The sequence below is a fragment of the Chanodichthys erythropterus genome, chromosome 5, assembly GCF_024489055.1.
Source record: "Chanodichthys erythropterus isolate Z2021 chromosome 5, ASM2448905v1, whole genome shotgun sequence".
Lineage (NCBI taxonomy): Eukaryota > Metazoa > Chordata > Actinopteri > Cypriniformes > Xenocyprididae > Chanodichthys > Chanodichthys erythropterus.
The window spans coordinates 17941056-17953110 of NC_090225.1; the positions used below are offsets into that span (position 1 = coordinate 17941056).

At 39.1% G+C, this 12055-nt stretch overlaps 1 protein-coding gene across 1 annotated transcript in view; it reads left to right on the forward strand.

Moving 5' to 3' along the window:
- fbxw4 (F-box and WD repeat domain containing 4) overlaps nt 1–6407 on the forward strand; it is a 28480-nt gene extending 22073 nt beyond the window's left edge. The window contains exons 7-9 of the mRNA XM_067386359.1: nt 2814–2954; nt 5672–5813; nt 5899–6407. Coding sequence (XP_067242460.1) covers nt 2814–2954; nt 5672–5813; nt 5899–6033 — 418 coding nt within the window. The 3' untranslated portion in view covers nt 6034–6407. The remainder of the gene's footprint in view (nt 1–2813; nt 2955–5671; nt 5814–5898) is intronic.
- The last annotated feature ends 5648 nt before the right edge of the window (nt 6408–12055 follow it).

Consider the following 12055-nt stretch of genomic DNA (forward strand, 5'->3'; position numbering starts at 1 on the left):
ATTCATTAAAGTTCCCTTTCATAAAGTGTGTGTGTGTGTGGCCCAAATGGTCAAACGGAGACAGAGGACTGTTAGGGAGGCCAGCCCCACCATTTTTTGATGGCCCTGAGACCATAACTCAACAACTAATTACGAACACATGCCATTCTTTATAGTGCAGAATAAGGATTTTTTTTAAAAAGGACATAAAACATTAAAAAGGAGGACATTTATTCTCAACTTTCTTTAGGGGTGTTAGAAAGTTTGTTAGTTTTTTACAAATATGAAGACTTAACTATGTGATTTAGGTAGTCAGTGGCAAGAAGGCAGTTTAAAAGTATATTATGTATGAAACCACAATTGCAGAAGACCATAGATGTACAATGTGTGTATATATTTTTTTCTTTATATTCACATGAGTATATATGTATATAAATATATTTTTAATATAAATAATAATTTTGAAAAAATTATAATTTTTATATATAATATATATATATTACACACATGCGCACACATTAAATGTTATTAAATTTATTAAATATTATTTAATTATGCCTTTAACTCTCAATAAGAGTGTGTTACTCTTAAATCCATTTAAATATTCTGCAGCTTTCCTAGTAAAATCAGTGCTGGAAAAAAATCTGTCCCAAAAAAAAAAACCCTACAAATTCTGTCTGTGTGTGTGGGTAAGTATTGTAAGTACTGAGTGCTGCTTTTGCTTGAGCTTAAACATATTCAGGGGTCAAAGAGGATTAGGTTGAGGTCATTTGCTCTTTGAGGAGCGCTTTAAAAGGATGTAGAAAATAAAGCTTTTCCCCTCTAGTTTGTCTGTCTATATTTGGTGGCTACATTGTTCATGTGATCACTTTAGCAGATTGCAAATATCACAGTTGCCCCCAACATGTCTGTTAGTGACCTCTCAGCTTCCACATGTCTGAACATTAGACATCTCCTTCGGCAGGAGCTGCGAAAAAAGCCACGATAGGGCCTCACTTATTGTTATGTAATTTCTAGTTTTGCTTGCTTAAAGGAGGAGAAGGCAAACCAAACTTTCTTTGGCGGCAGTTGAACACACATTCGAGAGGGAACGCTGGCGGATGCACTGTATATGTATTACTCCACTGGGACAGTCGCTCTCGTGTCTTAATTAATCTGTCCATTTCACCTTCTGACCTTAATAAAACATGTGCTGTCACTCTGCTAAATGACTCCTGTACTCTGAGTTTAAATCGAAGATCAATTTTTCCTCAGCAGCTCTTTAACCCTTTTCCCCTCAATCTAAATCTCTCGTCGAACAAGCCGTGATCAGACAGCCTTTGGAGAAGGGACAGTCTCGCCACACGTTCCCAAACAGATCAGACGCTGGAAGAACAAGGTCGCCTGCCATGCAGATGCAGTAATTTAAAAGATTATATGGTTATCCTCCATCCTGTAATCTTCACAGGTTCTCTCTAAAACGGGACAAAAAACATGGGACGCATAAAAAACCGGTGACCTAACAATTTAAGAATCCTGGGTGTTTGCTGTTGTACTTGGAACAGTGCTATTACTGGCTTTAAAATTAGAGCACAGATGCGAGGACTTCTTTTACGATGCTTGTTTTTCTCACTTCGCGCTTTGACATTTGCAAAGTCTCGGGGCAGAAGCCGGATGTTCTCTCTCTCTTTCTCTCCCGACCTGAGTTTACACAATTTCCTAAAGCACTTAGAAAGAAATATCTGATGCAAATTGCATGTTTTGCAAACAAATGTTTTGCATCATTTAATTGATTGTCCCCATTGTTAAGCACTGCCATCAGTTCAAGTTGTTGCCAGCGTGTTATTTTAGCAGCAAGGGGTAAATGATGGGTATGCAGATGCCCGAGGGGCTACAAGAGAGGTTGTCTTTAGGCCCACCAGGGTCTTGGCCTTTGGTTCTGCGGGACTATCTGTTAAAGAGCCTGTGTCTAAGAAAGACCCCCCTTGTCTCCCCCAGAGCGAAGGTTGGGGATTACCAGTCTGCCCTCGGTGAACAAGCTCACAGGAGACCTCGAACGTGGGGGGTGGTCGCTATGGCCATTGGGCTCCCCTAAATGGTTGCTAGGGACCAGGTATCAAAGGTCCACAAGTCGCACACAGTCACGGTCATGGAGGGAATTAAATAGCAACAAAGAAATTGTGATTCTACAATAATCTGGCCTCTGCGGCGCGGGTGGGGGCGGAGGGCGCCGCAGACCCGTTGGGTCTGTGATCATAGGAGCGTGGTGCTAGGCCCGACACCCCCTTTCTACCCTCGATCTCCTTTCTTCCACTCCTCACGGTTCTCTTGCGTATCTGGGAATGTACCTTACGACCAAACTAAGCTGCTTTAGCAGCCCATTCAAACTCCGAAAGGTGTTTACTTTTTATCTCCTCATCCTAAGACTTAATTTAGCTTTTGTGTGGTCCGTGGACATTGGAAATGCAGGAGTATAGTGGGACTTAATGGTAATAAGAGATTAAGTGAGCAAATGAAGGCATTTTGGTTTGAAATTAGATCTTTATTGACTCAGAGTTGTGAAGACTGGGAGACGTTCCAATCTCAACAACAAGTAAACATGACCTGTTTTATGAGCCTGCCAGTCACCGAATTGCTTTGATAAAAGTGATACTCAGACGACGAGATGCAGGTGACCTCACTTGTCCAGTCGCTTTCAACTCGCGCTCTGGAATGATCGGCCTCCAGCAAGTTTACGTAATTCTCTCAGCTGCTTTTAAAGTTGCTGTCTGTGTTTTTATTAATGTGTTAATCTTCTTCAATGAGGTTTGACAAGGTATAATCTGCAAGCTTCTTCTGTTATCTCCTTCTCCCAGGTGTCACCTGGTGTCGTGTCTTGGTACAGAGTTCCGCCGCGGAGCAGGTGTGTTGGACATCATCTACGAGTCTCCCTTCCAGCTCCTCACCTGCGGTTACGACACATTCATCCGCTACTGGGATTTGCGCATCTGCTCCAGGTACTGTGGAATATTGGCTTGGAACCTTCAGCACATTGCCGTTACGATTCGTGTTGAATTAGGCTTAGCGCTTACATTGACCTGTGCTGTCAGCAGATTTGGCCTTGTCTACGGAGACTAATAAAGTTAGCCGGTACGTCTCTGAGAGCCTGTGAGGAAGATTAGTGTTCTCTGTTAATCTAATAAGCCCTCCCGTGCATAGAGTACCGTTTAGATAAAAAAGAAACCAGACTTGAGCCTCCTCTTGGGTCTGTGGACACAATTGTTCCTCTGAGAGATTGAAAAGGACCCCCTTGTCGAGAGAGGCTCTTGCGCCGGGACTCTCACCCACCCAAGTCCACACCGGTTGGTGGCCATATTGATGTGGTGCGCCGCGTCTCCAGGGCAACAGGGCGGGTGCTGGGGATCAGCGAGCTGCTTGTGGGGTGGACTGGGGCTCTATGTAGGGCTTTGAGGAGGGGGGACCCTCACAATCGCATATGGGCAGTCAAGTAACACAAATCAGAGGTGATTGAAAGAGGGCCCTGGAGAGTTTGGGGAGGGGCAAATGTCCCCTCTTAAGATATCAATAATTCACAGTAAGACCAGTCAGGACTCAATATGTGGTACGTCTTGATTCAAAGCGGTTAGTCATCTGAAAGTCGTCATCGTCTATAAAAAGAGGGCACTTTAATTCAGTCGTAGAGTAAACTGATCATGATGGTTAAGTGTGTGAAACTAATTTTTTGATTAATTGTGAATAATTGAGGAGGATTTGTGCCGGTCTTTTCATTTGATTTTGATTGCTCAGAAGCTCTGTTGTTGCATATATAAAAGGTTAAAAATGTGAGGCGAGAGACGGATTAGTTTAACCATAAACTTTTGAATTTTGGAAAAAGAATAACTGATCAATATGTCTTCTTGAAAATAAAATTAGCTATAATTTGCAAGAAAACATGTTTGAAATATGAAGAAACACCAGGAAGATTGTATACAACTTTTTATGTTGGAAGTAAGTTAGCATTTGGGAACATGCCAGATGTGGTAACAGCATTTCAAAATGATTTAAAATTCACCCCCATTTTCACTTATTTGTGATAAAAGAGTACTGTTATTTTAATATTTATTCTAGTGTAAACACTGCAACAATTGTACCTTTAGGGGTGCAACAGTTTATCACTGAGACAGTACCCTCAAAGGGACATCTTTTTATCTTATCTATCCTAAAAGGTTTATAGTAGTATTTTAAGGGAACAGATTACTACTCTAAGGTACTAAGGTACTCCCCAGTGACAAGCTGTTGTACCCCTAAAAGTCACAATTTCACACTTTTTTTCTGACAAAAACTACGTAAGAGGAATGAACCAGCCCATGTTTAATGTTTTGTTTCTCAGTGTGAGTGCATGTGTGTACACATATGCAGCACAGTAAGATGCAATCCAGACATCTCCCGCACGCTCCTGCTGCCCTGCTGTCTGCAACACGGCCCAGCCACACTCCCTCTCCATGATTTATTCAGCACACCATTAATGGAGAATTGATCTCTATTGGCTCAGCACATGCACAGACACTTGCCCTGTCCTTCCCTTTTTTTTTTTTCCCCGACCTGCTCTAAAACAAGAAAGCCCCTTTCCGTAAACAAGGGATGAGGTTTCACCCTTGTGGCTTGACAGCACAAATAAGACACTCGCCCTTAAGCCACGCAGCGAGAGCTAGCCATGGTGGCTTTGGCCCTCTGCTTTAAGACCGGTCTAATACAATGTGACAATGGCTGGAGTTGTGGAATAACTATAACTTCTGGACTATGCATGTTTGGATGCAGAATGTGTCCAAATGCGCACAGCTGTGCATTATATATTCATTTCAGTTCATAATTTGATTGATTTTTTTTTTTTTGTGATGTGCATTAAAATAATTCAAGTTATAAGGGAAAATTAATAACCCACTGTTCTTTAAAAGGACAGTTCACCCAAAAAAATTATAATTTCATGTCATTCCAAACCTGCATGTCTTTCTTTTTCTTCCAAATTTATTATAGTTAACTAAAACTAAAACCATTTTAAAAAAGATTTTTGTTACTTAAATAACAAAATTAAATAAAAAATAATGAAATAAATATTAACTGAAATAAAATTTAATAATCAATTTTATTTTAGTCAGTTGCCAAGTTTAACTTACTAAATTAACATATTAAAACTATAACAAAATAAAATATAAAATAAAAATGAATATAACTACATATTTAAAAAAAAAAATAAATAAATAAAAATAATGAAAATGGCAAAAACGCACAACAAAACAACTAAAATAAAATCTAATTCAAAATATTAGTAAAAACTATAAGAGTATCACAATGATACTAAAATAACACTGCTTTCATCTGTGGAACACAAAATATTTTACACAGATATTTTGAAGAATGTCATGCTGCTCTTTTCCATACACTGAAAGTACATAGTGACCAGGGGCTGTCAAGCTCCAAAAAAGTCAATAAAAACATACTAATGGGAGTCTATACAACTCGTGTATTATATTTCAAGTCTTTGGAGTCATAAGACAGCTTTGTGTGAAGAACAGACCACAATTTAATTCATTTCTACCAGTAAATGTTCCCCGTCTGTAGATCTTAAATCACATTTGCATTTGTGCATATTGAATAATTTTGCATACTTGATCATTTTAAGTGAACTGCCCTATAAAATAGCATTTTTGTAGCATTAAATTTCCCTTTCTAACAGGAAGTGTGTGATGGAGTGGGAGGAGCCTCATGACAGCGCCCTTTACTGTATAAAGACAGACAAGAATCACATGATTGCCAGTGGCTCATCATACTATGGAGTAGTGCGTCTTTGGGACAAACGGCAAACTCGCTGTTTACAGGTAACTGTGAGCATGCATGTTTCAGTACCTTTTAGTATTTTACATGACTGTAGTGAAGTTCATGTTTGCAATATTCGGTTGACAGATGTTCCAGCTGGCGCCCACCACCAGCAGCCCAGTGTACAGCCTGTGCTTCAACAGCACTCACCTCTATGCTGCCCTGGCCTCCGTCCTCTACTCCCTTGACTTCAGAACTGCAGGGTCCCAGTCCTGGAAATAACAATCCATTAATGTTACTTGAGACTCGTCCTTCATCTCCTCCAAGCCCTTAGTGATGGTCTCAGACCTCAGATGGGCAAGTAGCCATCATGCCTTTTGGATAATCAGTGCCGCTAATGATACAGTTATGGCCTGGTGAATATTTCCCCTGTCACAGGCTCCTGAAAGCAAGCAGGGTTCACGACCTTCTGTGGTCCGAGTCTTAACGGACTTAACACATTGCCAGCGACCTCTGGGATGTCTAAAACAAACACTGCTCAGAGCTGCCAACACACACTGAGGGGATTTATGCTAAACCACAGCACATATGATAATAGATATATTGAAGCTGAAAGTATATTTTTCCAACAATGAGCCAATTAAACATGTTTTGTTTTCTTTGTGCGTTGTCTTTTTTGTTCTAAGTTTGCTGAGGCTTACACTGAATTTCTAGGTCGGTTGCTGTTTATATTGATTCCATCACACCTCAGTAATGCCTCGCTCACACATACAAAATTTTATCGCTTGTAATTTGTCACTAGTGGGTGTTCCTGCTCTGGATGCCCTAAATATTATCGTAACTGGCCTTAGCTTTAGAAAATCTGATCACCAATGGGTTGTCATTCTATCATGACAAGGAATCACTTTTCTTACTATTACAAATGAACAGCCTGGAGGGGAAAGTGTTTGTATATAAATTACATTTGTGCATAATGTATCATCATTATCAAAGCATGAATCAAACATACGTTTTTTTAATTATTATGATCAAAAGCACATTTTAGCACTTTATCTTACTGACACGTCACTTCAGTATCTCAGAAGAGACAGATCACATGAGCACCACTGTCTTCACCCCTATTGGTAGTTGTTGCATTGTTCATTTACATAAGGAGCCTAGTTTTGTCAAATTGACTGTCATTGAAAATAAGTTACCTTTGGTTGTTTTATAGATCTTTATTGCCCGGTTTCACAGACTAAAATAGATGTTTGAGCCGTTTTAACTGAAAGCAACTTGCTCTGACATTTCTTAAAATATGTCCGTGCCATTGTTTTGTCTCAAAATGCACAACAGTAATGGTTTGTTTTTTTCTAAGGCACATTTATAAAAGCTACTTAAATGTCCTAATTTATCTATGGCCTACTCCTGGCTTAAACTAATCGTTGTCTGTGAAACCGGGCTGAGAAATCATAACTGTTTCTGTTACATGTGTTTTAATAATTTCTCTGGTGTTCCTAAAGAGGCCAGAAAGATGTTTGGTGACCCTGTAAGTGTTTTCGCCTAGTGTTATACACCTCAAAGTGAGAAATCCAAGGTCAAAGGTTAGACTTTAAAAGCTATGGGTGGCTGCTGGGTCTGTGCAGGAGCAGACATCTGCAAAGAGGTAACGGAACAACCAAAGAAGGAAGCCACACACCTCTTCTTTCCCTAGTCCTCAAAGCGGTGACTTGCAGCATAGAAGCAGCTGAGCGCATTAGCATCCAGAGCTAGCGGAGGCCTGCGTTGACATGGATAATCCATGCCATCCCAAACAAATACCTCATGCTTCTGATGTTAAAGCCCCCTTGGATTTGGTGCAGTCACAGGATGACAATGCAAAGGTATTGTCCTATCACACTCCAGGCAGGTTTCTTTTTCTTTGGGATTCTTCTGTGGTAACTCATAGGAATTTAGCCATGTTATCTTAAACATCTCAGCTGTGTCAACAAAAATTACTAAATGGGAATTAATGAAAATGTTATATTTATTTATTTACCCTTACATCATTTAAGAATATCCTGGCCATTTTTTCTTTATAATGTAAGAGAATGAGGAATGAGGCTGTCATGCTTCAAAATGGCATAAAAAAGGTCTGTATGACTTGTGCGTTTATGCGCTATATTCCAAATCTTCTGAAGCCATGTCATAACATATGAGAGACGTTATTCAGCATGAATAAATGCTGACAGAATTTCCATTTCTGTGCAAACTATCCATTTAAATGAATATATGCACATCTAACATAACTATACTTGTTATTAAACAACAGAAGAAACATTTAACAACCCCAGACAATGTACAGTACAGTTGCTGCTCAGTGTGATTCTTAAAAGGTGGGGCTCATGTTGGGCTTAATGTGATTTACGGTCAATCACAGAATAAATTAGATCATATGCAATGTGGGGCAATCCATTAGCTGATTTTGTCATTGAGGATAAAAGGAATGCCTACACCTCCGTGCAGATATTGTACAATCATGCAGGAAATATGGCCTCACGGGACTTAAAGACGTGGTCACTTTAATAAATATTAATACATAGGTTTGGAGCTCAGCAGGAAATGGGCACTCACTCATATTGAGGATGACATTGTGGATATTCCTAAAATGAAGGCAGTGAATTTTACACTGTGTAGCTTCTGTAAAAGCATGTAAAATTAGGTAATTGCCATCTATCTATCTGTCTGTCTGACGTTCTATCTATCTATCTAATCTATTTTAGGGTTAGGTTTAGGAGTTCAACAGATCTGGACTGCAGGTAAGCCAGTCAAGCACATCCACTCTACGGTGTATAATGTCTAAGAAACCACTCTTGCAGAATGAGGCCGGGCACGTCAATGGTACCTTCACATATATGCAAGTCACCCATGCCGTCTGCACTGATACACCCTCATACCATGACAGATGTTTCCAAAAGACAGTGGAAATGTGTGCTGTGGTCAAATGAGTCCACATTTCAGTGTGTTTTTGGAAAAAGTCGAATTCACAAAGACGAAAGGGACCATCCAGATTTTCATCAGCGACAGGTGCAAACCTGATCTCGATGTCCGTTTTTTCCAAAAACACAGAAACATGGACTCATCTGACCACAGCACACATTTCCACTGTCTTTTGGACCATCTAAGATGACCTCGGGTCCAGAGAACTCAGCACCATCTCTGAATAGAATCAATGTATAGCTTTCTCCTTGCGTAACAGTGATTCAAGTTGCATTTCTTGATGCAGCGGCAGACTGCGTTAAGTGACAACATGTACTCCCAAGCCCATGTGGCCATTTTTAACACAGCAGCATGATGGTTTCTCATGCAGTGCCATCTGAGGGCTCGAAGGTCACGCACAAGAGGTTTCCTGCCTTGCCCTACACGGATTGAGATTTCTCTGGATTCCTTCTCTGGAGTCTTTTCACAATATTATGTATGGTAGATGGGGAAAGACATAAATACTTTGCAAACATGGATTTAGAAATGTGATTTTTGAATTGTTTGACAATTTTTTCTCATGAAATTTGGCACAAAGTGGTGAGCCATGACCTTTTATACCCAAACCTATACCCTAACCTATTACCAATTCACTTGCTATCTATCTATCTATCTATCTATCTATCTATCTATCTATCTATCTATCTATCTATCTATCTATCTATCTATCTATCTATCTATCTATCTATCTATCTATCTATCTATCTATCTATCTATCTATCTATCTATCTATCTATCTATCTATCTATCTATCTATTCTAATCTAATCTAATCTTATCTATCTATCTATCTATCTATCTATCTATTCTAATCTTATCTATCTATCTATCTATCTATCTATCTATCTATCTAGAGCAAGGTCATTATCAAAAGCCCCTTGAGGAACTGTGGGTGAGCCACAAGCTCTCTGTTTCTGACAAAGGTAATGAAGACCTTCCGAGTTCAGAGGATGTGAGGAGGGGTTGGAGGCGCCTTATGGGAAGGGGATTTGAGGATTACGTTTTCGGAACCTACAGCACACAAAGGAACACACACAAACATTGTCCACAGACCAAGCAATGTCACGTCTGGCATAACACGATTATTTACACTTTATCTTTACACTTGCCTGTGCACGCAGGTCACATTGGAAATGCTGGTATATAAAAAGGCAATGATTACAAAGACATGGGATTAAAACCACTTTACACACTTTGCACCTGCACAAATCACTGTATAATCATACTGGCAATTTGAGGACAAAAGGTCTACTTTCCTGTATTATCTACCAGTATTACACAACAAATATGTTTACACCATTAGAGCACATTCCTGCTTTGATCTCAGAAGAAACATCTGGATGGGAAGAAGCACTCACGAGAGACCGCTAATGACATTTTTGAAAGCATTATGATCTAATTTGTTTTAATTCATAGCTCCAGTTGTTTTGTTTGTTTGTACAGCATCTATTCCCATGCTGGACACATGCTCTAGCATCTCAACAGCGTTCAGAGTAAAGAGTGCAAACCACCGAAAGAGACCTGAGCAAAGACCGCTTCATAAATTTAGCTTTCAAAAGACAGGCCGAACACAGTAATGATGCATCTGGTGAGCTTTCTGGCATGCCTTTTTAAAGCCTCAATTACACCGTGATTCTCCCGGCAGATGTTGAAAGAATAGCGGGAAGCCAAGCTATTTGGCTGGAAGAGCAAAGTGTTTAGCAGGTGAAACAGTATCTGTCATGTTACCTTAGACTTTAGGAGGGTGAGAGCATGTCTTTAGTCATTCAACTCTTATCATGTTTTATATTTTGTAGATACATGAACAAGAACTTTTACATTCTCCATTCACACTTCTAAGGGTTGTCTTGACTTTTATTAATATGAGAATGACTATTTTGCCTCAAAATGACATAGTAGGTTCAGGTGAATTTCACACATTATTCACTTGCACAACAATCCACAAGCGTTCTCTTTATTTAGGGACCGGATTGGAAAAGTAATGTGAGAAGAAGTTAAGAGTCACATCGTGTTTTGCTTGGCCAAGTTCACTGGACTTAAATGGAATCAAGGACTTCCTTTTCAGTGCAGGTGACCCTTGTTTCCTAGGACGATGCCTTTCCCAAGCTGCATTAGCTTGTGGTTAAGTATCAAGTGTCACAGTGGCTAATCACACAGCCAGGAATAGGCTTCAACCCACACAGACATCATTGATGATTCCGGGGTAATTTTACACCAATAGTGCCATCTAAAGGTTGAAAGGAAGACACATCTACTGCATTATATTCTGACACACTTAAAGCACAGGTAATATTATTTCACGGCCCAAAATGATGAACATTTGAACCATTATATAATATTATAATATTTGATCATATCTGAATAATATTTAGATAAGAAATTATTTTTAAAAAGTATATTTTTAAATTAATGCAATATGTAATTTAAAATTTGGCCAAAACAACTGTGAAAAATCAATATAGAAAATTCCTTCATATTAGCACAGTACATTTGGCCCTTTTCATGGACCTTTATTAGATCAAGAGAGAGAGAGAGAGAGAGATGTAATAATATATAAATGTAATAATTAATTTTGATTTAATTCAATTAATTTATACATGTTGATATATGTTTTTGTGAGGATGGTACACTCTCCATGATGGTTCCATGAAGAACCTTTAACATTCATGAAACATTTGCTTTATATTAGAAAATGGTTCTTTAGATTTTTTAAATGGTTTAGATTATTAAAAATGTCACTTTTAAGAACTGTTCGTTGAAATGTTCTTTGAGGAACACTAAATGGTTCTACTATGGCATCACTGTGAAAACCCTCTTTTGGAACCTCTTTTTTTCCCCGGGAGAAAAAAGCCAGTTTTCGAGGTTTTATATGTATCATTGTAAAAAATAAATAAATAAATTATATATATATATATATATATATATATATATATATATATATATATATATATATATATGAATGAGCAAAAACTGCCCAAAACATTAATCTCATTAAGTGTTACAGAAGAAAAAAACAAAAAACGTGGCATGGCTGCAAACAAATGAAAAGAACAGGCAGCATATCTCACATTAACCTCATCATTAGATCTTGTTGATCTGCTACATGTATCCTCAGTGGAATCTGATCCATCTGTCAAACACTTTTTAAAGGCATTAGAGTTCGAATCATAAAGGGGTTGACAGAGGGTAAAGGGGTGGAGGGGTTGCCCAGGCAAATGGTGCGTCCCCACCTCTCAGCCTCTGCTGTGGGAGAAGCCCAGGACCTGTGTGCTGGAAGCGAAGAATACATGCCTTTCATGCGGACCTCC